Source organism: Crinia signifera, chromosome 1 (assembly GCF_055691185.1).
Source record: "Crinia signifera chromosome 1, ASM5569118v1, whole genome shotgun sequence".
Classification (NCBI taxonomy): Eukaryota; Metazoa; Chordata; class Amphibia; order Anura; family Myobatrachidae; genus Crinia; species Crinia signifera.
Genome location: NC_139217.1, coordinates 355,630,915 through 355,646,627, shown reverse-complemented (window position 1 = coordinate 355,646,627; position 15,713 = coordinate 355,630,915). Strand labels below are relative to the sequence as shown.

Genomic DNA, 15,713 nt, shown 5'->3' with positions numbered 1-15,713 from the left:
TATATAATGCTGTATTATCATGTATAATATACATTGTATTATTGTTGCAACTTGCTCACCATTGTTAAACTGTTGTACAAGGTTCACAGCAGCTTGAGTGGCAGACGCTGCTATCGGTCCTGTGTTTACCAGGGATGCCACAGCTGTTCCCGCTAACAACCTGACATCTCGACTGACATCCTGCAAGATTCATATGATAACATCAGTAAGGTGCCACATGCACAACGGTTCTGCTCTTATTACACCTGTGAGGGACATATTAGTCTACATATGCCTCCTTTTATACTGTAACTCATGATGCTGCATGTTGCAGCAGAGTGTAAGGTAACAGGCAGCTCACATACGCACACTACCACCACCCATTCGGCGGGGCGGCGTTTCAGCACTCACTAAGGTGTCGGGGACCGGCAGGGAGGCAGAGGAGAGCTCCGTCAGAAAGGGCGGCTGGCGGAGGATGGTGGCTGGCCATTCTATCGCCAGCCCCCGGCTGAATGACGTGGGCTCCATCTGTATATGAAGTGGATAGAGGGATTTTGTACTTACCGTAAATCCTTTTCTCCGAGTCCACAGGTGTCACTGGAGTTACACTGGGGAATAGAAGGCGACCACAGGGAGCATGGGCACTTTAAATAAAAGATTAGAGTGGCTAACTCCTCCCCTTCTTCTTCCCCTCCAGGTCAGTCAGAAAGGTTGTGCCCGGAAGGGAGCAGGAAGATAAAACACACTTCCGAAGAGGAGGTTAATACCACATACAACATTCAATACAAGAAGTAACGAAGAAGAAAGACAGTAAGAAAAAACTGAAAATTCAAACATACAAAGTCAACAGACAATGTAATATATTAACTTAACCAACGTAACCCTAGCAGGGAAACTCCAAGGTAATGGTCCTTGTAGGATATAAGCCCAAAGGCAACTTAAGGAAAACAGCGCTGCGGTGGGCGTCCAGTGACACCTGTGGACTCGGAGTACAAAATCCCTCTTTCTCCTTCATCCACTAGGTGTCACTGGAGTTACACTGGGGACGTCCCAGAGCCCTCAATCCCGGGTGGGTGAGCGCTGAGAACCCCTTAACACCCTGCGGCCAAACACTGAAGCAGGAGCCGCAAAGGTATCAAACCTGTAGAACCTAACAAAGGTTCTGCAGCCAGACCAGGTAGCCGCTCGGCAGAGCTGCTGTAGAGAAACCCCTCGGGCAGCCGCCCAAGAGGACCCCACCGACCTGGTTGAATGCGCTGTAATGCAACTAGGAGGAGTCCGTGAAGAGGTGACATAGGCCTGACGTATAGTCAACCGAATCCACCTGGACAGCGTCTGTTTTGAGGCTGGCCATCCACGACGCACAGGGTCGTAGGTCACAAACAGCGAATCAGACTTCCTGATAGAGGCTGTGCGGGCTACATAAATCCTTAGAGCCCTAACCACATCCAAGGATCTCGCCTCCGGGGAGTCCTCTGGGAAGGCAGGAACCACAATGGGCTGGTTCAAATGAAAAGCCGATACCACCTTTGGGAGGAAGGCCAGGCTGGTACGGAGCTCCGCTCTGTCAGGATGAAATTGAAGAAACGGGGAGCAGCAAGAAAGAGCCCCCAGTTCTGATACACGTCTGGCAGATGCCAGAGCCAGCAAAAGTACGACCTTCCACGTGAGGTAGCGAAGGTCCACCTCCTCCAAGGGCTCAAAAACCGAGGACTGAAGGTACTCCAGCACCAAGTCCAGGTCCCAGGGAGCCGTTGGAGGACGAATGGGAGGCTGCAAACGAAGCACCCCCTGAAAAAAGGTTTGAACCTCTGGAAGAAAAGCTAACTTAAAAGCTAAAATATAGAGAGAGCTGAGACCTGAACTTTTAAAGTATTCAGCCTCAGCCCTGCAGACAAACCTTCCTGCAGAAAAAGGAGGAGTCTCGCCTTCTTGAACAGGCATGTGGAGACCCCACGCCTCTCGCACCAAGCCACATAAGAGTGCCATATCCTGTGGTAGTGCGCTGAGGTGACCTCTTTCCTAGCACGAAGCATGGTGGGTATAACCGCACTAGGTATACCTGCCCTCCTCAGGATGGACCTCTCCGCAGCCACGCCGTCAAATGAAGACGACCTAAATCTGGGTAGATGAAGGGTCCCTGGCTGAGAAGGTCTTCCTGAAGCGGCAGGGGCCACGGCTCGTCGATCAGCAGAGATGTCAGACTGGTGTACCAAGACCGACGAGGCCAGTCTGGAGCCACCAATAGAGCCGTGAACCCCCTCTCTCCTGATCCGTTGAAGTACCCGGGGTATCAACGGGAATGGTGGTAAGAGGTACACATACTGGAAGGGCCAAGGAGCCACCAGCGCGTCGACCCCTTCTGCTTGGGGATCTCGTGTTCTTGCAAAGAACCGGGGAAGTTGGAAGTTGTGGCGGGACGTCATCAGGTCCACTTGGGGACAGCCCCAGCGATGTATCAGTTTTTGAAAGACTTGAGGGTGGAAGCACCACTCTCCTTAATGTACGTCCCGCCGACTTAGAAAGTCGGCCTCCCAGTTCTCCACTCCGGGGATGAACACGGCTGACAGGGCCAGGGCATGGGCCTGCGCCCAGACCAGGATCCTGCTGACCTCCTTCATGGCTGCGCAACTGTGGGTGCCTCCCTGCTTGTTGATGTACGCAACCGTCGTGGAGTTGTCGGACTGGACACGAACAGCTTTGCCCTGGAGAAGAGGTCTGGCCTGGAGAAGAGCATAATAGACAGCTCGTAGCTCCAGAACGTTGATGGAAAGCAGACTCTCCTGTTGTGTCCACAACCCCTGATACTGATGGTCCAGGGTGACCGCACCCCAACCTTGGAGGCTGGCGTCCGTGGTGATTAGGGTCCAATCCCAAATCGCAATCCTCCTTCCCTGTTGTAGGTTGGCGGTGTTCAGCCACCAGAGCAGGGACAGACGAGCCCGTGGGGACAGGGTCACCCTCTGCTGCAGATGCAGGTGAGAGCCCGACCATTGATGGAGGAGCGACAGCTGAAAGGGGCGAGAATGAAACCGGGCGTATTGTATCGCCTTGAAGGTGGATACCATCCTCCCCAGAAGTCTGGTGCACAGGTGCACAGACACCTGTCTCCGTCTCAGGACAAGTCTGACCAAGGCCTGACTGAATCTTGTCCGCTGGTAGGAACACCCGCATCTGACTGGTGTCCAGGATCATCCCCAGAAACAAGAGACGCTGAGTGGGGTGAAGCTGCGACTTGGCGAAGTTGAGGATCCACCCGTGTGATGTGAGGATCTTCTGTGTGAGAAGAATATGCTCCAGCAGGGTGTCCCTTGAACGACTCTTCAGCAGAAGGTCGTCCAAATAGGGGATTATAGTAACCCCCTGCATGCGGAGAACCTCCATCATGACCGCCATCACCTTGGTGAAGACCCGAGGTGCGGACGAGAGGCCGAACGGGAGGGCCTGAAATTGCCAATGCCGCTCCTGCACCGCGAACCGCAGATATGCCTGGTGCGGGGCCGAAATGGGAATGTGCAAGTAGGCGTCCTTGATATCTATGAATATCAAGAACTCTCCTTCTTCCAAACCCTGTATCACGGACTGTAGGGACTCCATCTTGAATCTGGCCACGTGCAAGTATGGGTTCAGATCCTTCAGGTTGAGAATAGGGCGAACCGAGCCATCCTGCTTTGGTACGAGGAACAGGCTGGAGTAGTAGCCCCGGGTACGCTGTTCCGCGGGGACCGGAACCACTACTCCCATGTCCTGCAGCTTGGCGATGGCGGCCAAAAGCTGTTGTCCTTTCTCTGGAGGAAGAGGAAGACCGGTCTTGAAAAACCTGTCTGGGGGAGACATGCTGAAGCGAATCTTGTAACCAAGGGTCACAAGCTCTCTTACCCAGGCGTCCTGACAGGACTGGAGCCACACGGAGCCGAAGTTCCGTAAACGAGCTCCCACCCTGGGATCCCCCAAGTGGGACGGTGGACCGTCATGCAGTAGGCTTGGTGGCTTTGGGGTCCAGAGCGGTAGTGGAAGCGCCTCTTCCACGGCCTCTGGTTCCTCTCTGTGAAGGGGCACCTCCCCTGGATCTACCTCTGAACCTACTGGAGGGACGAAAGGCACGAAAGGAAGGCATGTGGGAGGTTCTGTGAGACGGGGGTGGAGCCGCCGACGGAAGGAAGTGTGACTTCCCGCCTGTGGCCTGGGATATCCATCTGTCCAGTTCTGGACCGAACAGGAGCTCACCGTTAAAGGCCATGGATTCCACCGCCCTTTTAGATTCCGCATCAGCCTGCCACTGTCGCAGCCAGAGGCCTCTGCGGGCTGAAATGGATAAGGCAGAAATTCTAGCCGCCACCACACATATATCTGAGGATGCCTCTATTAGGAAAGCCGAAGCATCCTGGATTTGTTCAGACAACTGCATAATGGTAGCTGGGTCTGATCCGTCACTCACCTCAGCCGAGATCTGTGACGCCCATACACCTATAGCTTTGTTCACCCAGCAGCCAATCTGCGCCAGACGCTGTAACACGCCAGCAGCTGAAAAGATGCTTTTCAAGGTCATCTCCAACCTACGGTCAGAGACATCCTTAACCCCTTCCCGACATTTGGCGTACATTTACGTCATGGTCGGGAAGCACTTCCCGACACATGGCGTAAATGTACGTCATGGATTTAAACTGTCACCGCGTCTATAGACGCGGTGACAGTTTCAACATGTCTGCTGTCCCTGACAGCAGACATGTCCGTGCATGCCCAGGGGGGGCTGCGATGCCGCCCCCCCGTCGGCGATCGCTGTGATTGGCTGTTCAGTGTGAACAGCCATTCACAGCGTTTTCCTGTGTCACCGGCGAATAACGTTCGCCGGTGACACGGGATCAGAGGTGATTGGTGCTGTAAAGTACAGCACCAATCACCGCGGGGTGTAAGGGTGACACTGGTGTCACCCCACCTCACCCCGCCCGCCCCCAAAGGCCGTGATTGGTCCGTCGGACCGACGGACCAATCACAGCCAAGGAGGGGGATTTAAACTAACGGTGACTGCACTGCAGACGCCATTCCGGTCTGGAATAGCGTGCAGTGCGGTCACCGTACCCCCCTGCCGCCATACTGACCAGAACCTTGCTCCATACTTGCTCCATACTTACCTGATCGCTGCTTCATCACTGCTTCCTGGATCCTGTTGCTACTTGTGCCTTCCTGTGAAATTGTGCTGCTGCAGTGTACTAGCTAGATAGAGAGATAGATAGAGAGATAGAGAGAGATAGAGAGATAGAGAGAGATAGAGAGAGATAGAGAGAGATAGAGAGAGAGAGAGATAGTGTCAGAGAGTGCTATATTTTGTGCTGCTGCAGTGTGATATAGTTATAGATAGAGAGAGAGAGATAGAGAGAGATAGATAGAGAGGCCTAGTGACAGAGTGCTATATTTTGTGCTGCTGCAGTGTGATAGTTATAGAGAGATAGAGAGAGATAGAGAGAGAGAGATAGAGAGAGATAGTGACAGATTGTGCTATATATTTTTTATATAACTGACTGCTGCCCCCTCCTTTTGTGCTGATCAGTATAAATTAACTGATCAGCAACTTTTTGGGGGCGCAGGTTTTTTTTTATATATAGATATACCTGTCAGTGCTGCTGCTGTAGTGTCATAGAGTGATAGATAGTGATAGATAGTGATAGATAGTGAGAGATAGAGAGAGATAGTGACAGAGAGTGATAGAGAGTGTATATTTTGTGTCTGCTACCCCCCCTTTTTGGGGGTGCAGGTTTTTTAGTGTCCTAGAGTGATAGATAGTGAGAGATAGTGACAGAGAGTGATAGAGAGTGACAGAGAGTGCTAAATTTTGTGTCTGCTGCCCCCGCCTTTTGTGCTGATCACTATATCTGAGGTGATCAGCAACTTTTTTGGGGGTGCAGAGGTTTTTTTTTTTTTATATATATATACCTGTCAGTTGCACCAAAGGTTGTGCACCTGCTGCACCTCACTGGTAATCAGTGTCGCATCACTGATCACCTTTTTTTTTTTTTGTGAGTGCTTTGGGGTCTTTTTTTAATTTTTTTTTTTACACACACTGTGATTTTGTGGGTGTCCTGTGGCCACTGTGCGCTGATCAGTGACGTACATCACTGATCAGCTTTTTTCAATTTTTGGCGCAGGACCTTTTTTTTTTTTTTTAACCCCTTCAATTTTTTATTTTTAACCCCTTCATTTTTATTTTTTTTTATTGGTATAAAGTATTTTTTTTTTTTCTGCACTACATACACACTACATATCCCCCGGGTTGAAATAAAGTTTGTACCCCCCCCTACACTATACACGTGTTGAAACATTTCACTACCAGTAACACAAAAATAAAAATGGCATCCCAAATGTCCTCCCAAATGTCCTCCCAAATGTCATCACAGTCATCCAGAAGAATGTATTCAGCGGAGGAGGCATATGCCCTGCTTGCTTCTGACTCTGACACAGCCAGTGATGCAAGCGGGGAATTTGAAGGATTCGCCTTAAGCTCCTCTTCCTCCTCTGATGATGAGGGACCCCCTCAAAGACGCCCCCGTAGAGCAGCTGAGACCCCCCCCCCCAACAATTGATCTCGTATGGACCCCACCACCAGACAATTTTGAGCCCCAGGTTCCTGAGTTTTTGGCCATGCCAGGAATCCAATTTGATTCCACAGGTCTCAGAGAAATTGACTTTTTCAAATTATTTTTCTCTGATGATTTTGTAAATTTAATGGTGGACCAAACTAATTTATATGCCCAGCAGTTTATTGCTCAAAACCCCACGTCATCATTTGCTAGGTGGACCCCTGTAGATGCAGTAGAGATGATGACGTTTTGGGGTCTGGTGTTTCATATGGGCATAGTAAAAAAGCCAGAAATTAGGCAATATTGGAGTACAGATGTTCTGTACAGTACTCCATTTTACCGTATGGCCATGACCCGGACTCGATTTGAGACAATTCTTAAATTTATACATTACACCGATAATGCACAGTGCCCACCCAGAGATGATCCCACCTTTGACCGGCTATTCAAAGTCAGGCCGGTCATTGATCATTTCAGTGCCAAATTTGAAGAGGTGTACATCCCTGAAAAATTTATTTGTATCGACGAGTCCCTTATACATTTTAAAGGAAGGGTTAAATTCCGCCAGTACCTTCCCAGTAAGAGGGCAAGGTATGGCATAAAAATGTATAAACTGTGTGAAAGCACCTCAGGGTACACCCACAGGTTTAGGGTTTATGAAGGGAAGGATTCAAGAATTGAACCGCCAGAATGCCCCCCCTCCCTCGTAGGTGTTAGTGGGAAAATTGTCTGGGATTTAGTGCACCCCTTCCTGGATAAAGGTTATCACCTCTATGTGGATAACTTTTACACTAGCATCCCCCTGTTTAAGGCCCTTGGTTCAAGAGGTACAGCAGCTTGCGGTACTGTGCGCAAGAACCAAAGAGGCCTCCCAAAAACGCACATTGCCCAAGTAATGAGAAGGGGTGAAAGCAGGGGAATATGCAACGAAAATATGTTGTTGGTCAAATATAAGGACAAGAGGGATGTCCTTATACTGACAACAATTCACGGAGACAGTACCACCTCCGTCCCTGTACGAGGTACCAGTACCCACACCTCAAAACCTAATTGTATCCTGGATTACAATAGGTACATGGGCGGAGTGGATCTTTCAGATCAGGTACTGAAGCCGTACAGTGCCCTGCGGAAAACAAAAATCTGGTACAAGAAGGTGGCCGTGTATATCATCCAGATGGCACTGTATAACGCTTACGTGCTATTCCGTTCTACCGGCCAGAGGGGGACATTTATGCACTTTCAAGAGGAAGTCATAAAGGGCCTAATATTTGGGAACCAGCAGGCAGAGGGCCCCAGTACTTCTAGTACTGGCCCCCGTATTGTACCAGGGCAGCATTTTCCTGATGAAATCCCCTCCACTGGAAAAAAGGGCAGGACACAAAAAAGGTGCAAAGTTTGCTATAAAAAGGGAATAAGAAAGCAAACTATTTTCCAGTGTGACACTTGCCCCGACAAACCCGGCCTATGTATAAAGGAGTGTTTTAAAATATACCACACATCTATGGAATATTAGGTTCATAATTTCACCGTGCTTCGGGGGTCTTGCTAATGCCACATAGCACCCACCATTCATTCCACCAGAATCTGAGCCGCAAAATCCAAAAATCACTCCTTCCCTTCTGAGTCCTGCCATGCACCCAACTGGTATTTTTTGGTCACATGTGAGGCATTGCCGTACTCGGGAGAAATTGGGGCACAGATTTTGGGGTGCTTTGTCTCCTTCATTCCTTGTGAAAATGAAAAATTTTGAGCCAGAACTGCATTTTTGTGTAAAAAAATGTAATTTTTCATGTTCACTGCCCAGTTTTATCAAAATTGGTGAAACCCCTGGGGGTTTGAAATGTACACTATACCCCTAGATGAATTCCCTGAGGGGTGTAGTTTGCAAAATGGGGTCACTTGTGGGGGGGTTCCACTGTATTGGTGCTTTGGGGGTCTTGCTAATGCGACATAGCACCCACCATCATTCCACCAGAATTTGTGCTGCAAAATCCAAATATCACTCCTTCCCTTCTGAGTCCTGCCACTTTTTGGTCACACATGAGGCATTGCCGTACTCGGGAGAAATTGGGGCACAGATTTTGGGGTGCTTTGTCTCCTTCATTCCTTCTGAAAATGAAAAATTTTGAGCCAGAACTGCATTTTTGTGTAAAAAAATGTAATTTTTCATTTTCACTGCCCACTTGTATCAAAATTGGTGAAACCCCTGGGGGTTTGAAATGTACACTATACCCCTAGATGAATTCCCTGAGGGGTGTAGTTTGCAAAATGGGGTGACTTGTGGGGGGGTTCCACTGTATTGGTGCAACATAGCACCCACCATTCATTCCACCAGAATCTGTGCTGCAAAATCCAAAAATCACTCCTTCCCTTCTGAGTCCTGCCATGCACCCAACTGGTATTTTTTGGTCACATGTGAGGCATTGCCGTACTCGGGAGAAATTGGGGCACAGATTTTGGGGTGCTTTTTCTCCTTCATACCTTCTGAAAATGAAAAATTTTGAGCCAGAACTGCATTTTTGTGTAAAAAATGTAATTTTTCATTTTCACTGCCCACTTGTATCAAAATTGGTGAAACCCCTGGGGGTTTTAAATGTACACTATACCCCTAGATGAATTCCCTGAGGGGTGTAGTTTGCAAAATGGGGTCACTTGTGGGGGGGTTCCACTGTATTGGTGCTTGGGGGGTCTTGCTAATGCGACATAGCACCCACCAAAATTCCACCAGAATCTGAGCTGCAAAATCCAAAAATCACTCCTTCCCTTTTGAGTCCTGCCATGCACCCAACTGGTATTTTTTGGTCACATGTGAGGCATTGCCGTACTCGGGAGAAATTGGGGCACAGATTTTGGGGTGCTTTTTCTCCTTCATACCTTCTGAAAATGAAAAATTTTGAGCCAGAACTGCATTTTTGTGTAAAAAATGTAATTTTTCATGTTCACTGCCCACTTGTATCAAAATTGGTGAAACCCCTGGGGGTTTGAAATGTACACTATACCCCTAGATGAATTCCCTGAGGGGTGTAGTTTGCAAAATGGGGTCACTTGTGGGGGGGTTCCACTGTATTGGTGCTTGGGGGGTCTTGCTAATGCGACATAGCACCCACCAAAATTCCACCAGAATCTGAGCTGCAAAATCCAAAAATCACTCCTTCCCTTCTGAGTCCTGCCATGCACCCAACTGGTATTTTTTGGTCACATGTGAGGCATTGCCGTACTCGGGAGAAATTGGGGCACAGATTTTGGGGTGCTTTTTCTCCTTCATACCTTCTGAAAATGAAAAATTTTGAGCCAGAACTGCATTTTTGTGTAAAAAAATGTAATTTTTCATTTTCACTGCCCACTTGTATCAAAATTGGTGAAACCCCTGGGGGTTTGAAATGTACACTATACCCCTAGATGAATTCCCTGAGGGGTGTAGTTTTCAAAATGGGGTGACTTGTGGGGGGGTTCCACTGTATTGGTGCTTGGGGGGTCTTGCTAATGCGACATAGCACCCACCAAAATTCCACCAGAATCTGAGCTGCAAAATCCAAAAATCACTCCTTCCGTTCTGAGTCCTGCCATGCACCCAACTGGTATTTTTTGGTCACATGTGAGGCATTGCCGTACTCGGGAGAAATTGGGGCACAGATTTTGGGGTGCTTTTTCTCCTTCATACCTTCTGAAAATGAAAAATTTCGAGCCAGAACTGCATTTTTGTGTAAAAAATGTAATTTTTCATTTTCACTGCCCACTTGTATCAAAATTGGTGAAACCCCTGGGGGTTTGAAATGTACACTATACCCCTAGATGAATTCCCTGAGGGGTGTAGTTTTCAAAATGGGGTGACTTGTGGGGGGGTTCCACTGTATTGGTGCTTGGGGGGTCTTGCTAATGCGACATAGCACCCACCAAAATTCCACCAGAATCTGAGCCGCAAAATCCAAAAATCACTCCTTCCGTTCTGAGTCCTGCCATGCACCCAACTGGTATTTTTTGGTCACATGTGAAGCATTTCCGTACTCGGGAGAAATTGGGGCACATATTTTGGGGTGCTTTTTCTCCTTCATACCTTCTGAAAATGAAAAATTTTGAGCCAGAACTGCATTTTTGTGTAAAAAAATGTAATTTTTCATTTTCACTGCCCACTTGTATCAAAATTGGTGAAACCCCTGGGGGTTTGAAATGTACACTATACCCCTAGATGAATTCCCTGAGGGGTGTACTTTGCAAAATGGGGTGACTTGTGGGGGGGTTCCACTGTATTGGTGCAACATAGCACCCACCATTCATTCCACCAGAATCTGTGCTGCAAAATCCAAAAATCACTCCTTCCCTTCTGAGTCCTGCCATGCACCCAACTGGTATTTTTTGGTCACATGTGAGGCATTGCCGTACTCGGGAGAAATTGGGGCACAGATTTTGGGGTGCTTTTTCTCCTTCATACCTTCTGAAAATGAAAAATTTTGAGCCAGAACTGCATTTTTGTGTAAAAAAATGTAATTTTTCATTTTCACTGCCCACTTGTATCAAAATTGGTGAAACCCCTGGGGGTTTGAAATGTACACTATACCCCTAGATGAATTCCCTGAGGGGTGTACTTTGCAAAATGGGGTCACTTGTGGGGGGGTTCCACTGTATTGGTGCTTTGGGGGTCTTGCTAATGCGACATAGCACCCACCAAAATTCCACCAGAATCTGAGCTGCAAAATCCAAAAATCACTCCTTCCCTTCTGAGTCCTGCCATGCACCCAACTGGTATTTTTTGGTCACATGTGAGGCATTGCCGTACTCGGGAGAAATTGGGGCACAGATTTTGGGGTGCTTTGTCTCCTTCATACCTTCTGAAAATGACAAATTTGGAGCCAGAACTGTATTTTTGTGTAAAAGAAATAATTTTTCATTTTCACTGCCCAGTTGTACCACAATTGGTGAAACCCCTGGGGGTTTGAAATGTACACTATACCCCTAGATGAATTCCCTGAGGGGTGTAGTTTGCAAAATGGGGTCACTTGTGGGGGGGTTCCTAACTTTTAGCATCTTATGGTGCCTAGAAACCTACATGGTGCCTAAAAAATAATCTCATAAAAAGGAGGCTCCAAAATCAAGTAGGTGCTCCTTCTATTATGAAGCCTGTGGTTTGGTCACCGTGCACACTAGGGCCACATATAGGATATTTATGAAAACAAAAGAATTGGGGGAATCAATTTTCAGTCACATTTCTCTAGTAAAATGTACTGTGTTCCTTAGAAAAATGTATTAAAATTGCAAATCTGCAAAAAAAAAGAAATTTTGAAATTTCACCTACACTTTGTTTTAATTCCTGTGAAACACCTAAAGGGTTAACAAACTTCCAAAATGCTGTTTTGAATACTGTGAGGGGTGCAGTTTTTGAAATGGCATCATTTATGGGGGTGTCTCACATACAAGTCCCTCAAAGTCACATCAGAACTGAACTGGTCCCTAAAAAAATCAGTGTTTGAAATTTTCTTGAAAATTTGAGAATTTGCTATTCATATTGTAAGCCTCCTAGTGTCCCAAAAAATTAAAAGGAAGTTGAAATAATGATGTCAACATAAAGTAGACATATGGTCTATGTTAGTTATTCACTATTTTGAGTGGTAAGATTATTTGTCTCACAAGCAGAAAATTTAACATTTTGCAAATCGCTAAATTTTCCATTTTTTCACGATATTTTGGTATTTTTCACAAAAAAACACAGACTGTATCGACCCAAATTTACCACTAATTTGAAGTACAATGTGTCACGAAAAAACAATCTCAAAATCACTGGGATAAGTAAAAGCAAAAAAAAGTTATCCCCACTTAAGTGAGACATGTCAGATTTGAAAAAAAGGGCTCTGTCAGGAACGCAAAAACTGGCTCTGTCAGGAAGGGGTTAAGGGTGGTAGCCCCAGGGACTGGAAGGACAGTCTTTTTGGACAGTCGGGAAACAGATGAGTCCACCCCCGGTGGAATTTCCACTTTTTTACGGCCTTCCGGCAGCAGTGGATAGTTCTGAAAGAACCTTTTAGGGGCTTGAAACCGTTTGTCTGGGCTTTTCCAGGCCTCAATAACATGCTCATCCAGTTCCTCAGCTACTGGGAAATTGGAGGACAGCTTTTGCTTTTTCCCAAAAAAGGAAGGACGGGAAGGGGTGTCAACTCCCTCTGTCACATTACAGGCCACTTTGACCATCTGAATTAGGTCCTCAATGCCCTGAGAGGGTTGAGCAGGGTCCTGTGTGTCATATCCTAACACATCCTGTGCATCCTGCACATCCTGCATGTCGTCCCCAGGGGGCGCAAATGCTCCCTCCCCTAGGTCTGGCATATCGTCAGAGTCAGGGGAGTGGTGTAATGGAGAAGCCCAACTCCTCTGCAAAGGTGGGGGCTGCCTTGAGGAGGAAGGGTGAGGCTCAGCCTGCCCTGGAGCTAGGGCTCTAGTGAGGCTCTGAACTGCAGAGGCTAAGTCACTCTGCTGTGTCCTAGAGGTCTCTCTATCTCTCTGAGACTGTGTTAACTCAGAGGATAAACGGGACATAACCTCAGTTAGTTGTGAGGCCCAGAAAGGTGGGTCCACTGGGGTTTGTGACACAGAGGGATTAACAGTGCATTTTTCACAGTTAAGATCCCCAGGGGCTGAAGGGGTAAACTTAGCATTGCAAGTCTTACAGGCAATTCTCTTGGAGCTTCCTTCAATAAGTCACAGAAATCCACACACTACCACACACCCAAGGGAGAGTAGGTATAGATTAGTCCAGGTAGAAGGACTGGATAGGAGAGATAGTGAAGGAAAGGAGCTGCCACAGGGTTTGAACAGCGCTATGGTCTGTAACAAGGGAGCGCTATAGCTCTTAGTTTTTAACACAGCCCAACTATCTCTCTCTAAGCTCTCAACCCCCCACTGTAACTCACAGTACCGGGAGAGCTTATAGCAGGACGGTCACCAGGATCAGCAATGTACTTGAAGCCTTTGGTGGGGCTGCAGCGGTACAGGAGCTTCCCACAGTCGTATCGCAGCGGCGCCAGTGTAAAAAAGATGGCCGCCGCGCGTGTCTCAGAGAGCACTGGGGATAGCCGGGGCTGCTGGGAGTACCACGCAGTAGCTCCGCCCCCCGCCCGGCAGCTCTCGCTTCTCCGGCGCCAGGTTTGAAAAACCCTCTGCTGCCGCCATTTCCTAATACACCCTGACCACCGCCGCTAGCAGCGGTGGCAGGGAATACTTACAACTCGCCTGCCGTCGGCGGTAAGGCTGGGGGAGGACCGTGGCGTGCTTTGGTGGGCAGCGCCCGTTGCCTCCCGAGACGGTGGTCTCAGCAGCCAGGGATCCGGGCGCGTCCACCATGGAGGCGGCCGGTTCCCTCCGGCAGGCTCCCACGTAGCAGGCAGATAGTGTATCGCTATCTGCCTGTCCTCTGCGCAGTGTAAAAACCATGCATGATTAAAAAAATCTCTTATGTGCTCTGAGAGCACACTAGTGTGTGTCCGCTCCCTTTCGGGCACAAACTAAGACTGACCTGGAGGGGAAGTAGAAGGGGAGGAGTTAGCCACTCTAATCTTTTATTTAACCCCTTCCCGCCGCAGCCTGTTTTTGCCTTCCTGACAGAGCCCTTTTTTTCAAATCTGACAGGTATCACTTAAGTGGGGATAACTTTTTTTTACTTTTACTTATCCCAGTGATTTTGAGATTGTTTTCTCGTGACACATTGTACTTCAAGTTAGTGGTAAATTTGGGTCGATACAGTCTGTGTTTTTTTGTGAAAAATACCAAAATGTCGTAAAAAAATAGAAAATTTAGCAATTTTCAAAATGTTAAATTTTCTGCTTGTGAGACAAATAATCATACCACTCAAAATAGTTAATAACTAACCTAGACCATATGTCTACTTTATGTTTCCATCATTATTTCAACATCCTTTTAATTTTTTTGGACACTAGGAGGCTTAAAATATGAATAGCAAATTCTCAAATTTTCAAGAAAATTTCAAACACTGATTTTTTTAGGGACCAGTTCAGTTCTGATGTGACTTTGAGGGACTTGTATGTGAGACACCCCCATAAATGATGCCATTTCAAAAACTGCACCCCTCACAGTATTCAAAACAGCATTTTGGAAGTTTGTTAACCCTTTAGGTGTTTCACAGGAATTAAAACAAAGTGTAGGTGAAATTTCAAAATTTCATTTTTTTTGCAGATTTGCAATTTTAATACATTTTTCTAAGGAACACAGTAGATTTTACTAGAGAAATGTGACTAAAAATTGATTCCCCCAATTCTTTTGTTTTCATAAATATCCTATATGTGGCCCTAGTGTGCACGTTGACCAAACCACAGGCTTCATAATAGAAGGAGCACCTACTTGATTTTGGAGCCTCCTTTTTATGAGATTATTTTTTAGGCACCATGTAGGTTTCTAGGCACCATAAGATGCTAAAAGTTAGGAACCCCCCCACAAGTGACCCCATTTTGCAAACTACACCCCTCAGGGAATTCATCTAGGGGTATAGTGTACTTTTCAAACCCCCAGGGGTTTCACCAATTTTGATACAACTGGGCTGTGCAAATGAAAAATTACATTTTTTACACAAAAATGCAGTTCTGGCTCCAAATTTGTCATTTTCACAAGGAATGAAGGAGACAAAGCACCCCAAAATCTGTGCCCCAATTTCTCCCGAGTACGACAATGCCTCACATGTGACCAAAAAATACCATTTGGGTGCATGGCAGGACTCAGAAGGGAAGGAGTGATTTTTGGATTTTGCAGCTCAGATTCTGGTGGAATGTTGGTGGGTCCTATGTCGCATTAGCAAGACCCCCGAAGCACCAATACAGTGGAACCCCCCCACAAGTGACCCCATTTTGCAAACTACACCCCTTAGGGAATTCATCTAGGGGTATAGTGTACATTTCAAACCCCCAGGGGTTTCACCAATTTTGATACAACTGGGCTGTGCAAATGAAAAATTACATTTTTTACACAAAAATGCAGTTCTGGCTCCAAATTTGTCATTTTCACAAGGAATGAAGGAGACAAAGCACCCCAAAATCTGTGCCCCAATTTCTCCCGAGTACAACAATGCCTCACATGTGACCAAAAAATACCATTTGGGTGCATGGCAGGACTCAGAAGGGAAGGAGTGATTTTTGGATTTTGCAGCTCAGATTCTGGTGGAAT

At 47.2% G+C, this 15,713-nt stretch overlaps 1 protein-coding gene across 3 annotated transcripts in view; it reads right to left on the bottom strand.

Moving 5' to 3' along the window:
* The window catches only part of LOC146008996 (tRNA (32-2'-O)-methyltransferase regulator THADA-like), a 63,872-nt gene that overhangs the window by 34,152 nt on the left and 14,007 nt on the right, over positions 1-15,713 (bottom strand). For all 3 annotated transcript variants that reach the window (XM_083148961.1, XM_083148944.1, XM_083148952.1), the window contains exon 7: positions 60-180. In XM_083148961.1, coding sequence (XP_083005087.1) covers positions 60-180 — 121 coding nt within the window. The remainder of the gene's footprint in view (positions 1-59; positions 181-15,713) is intronic.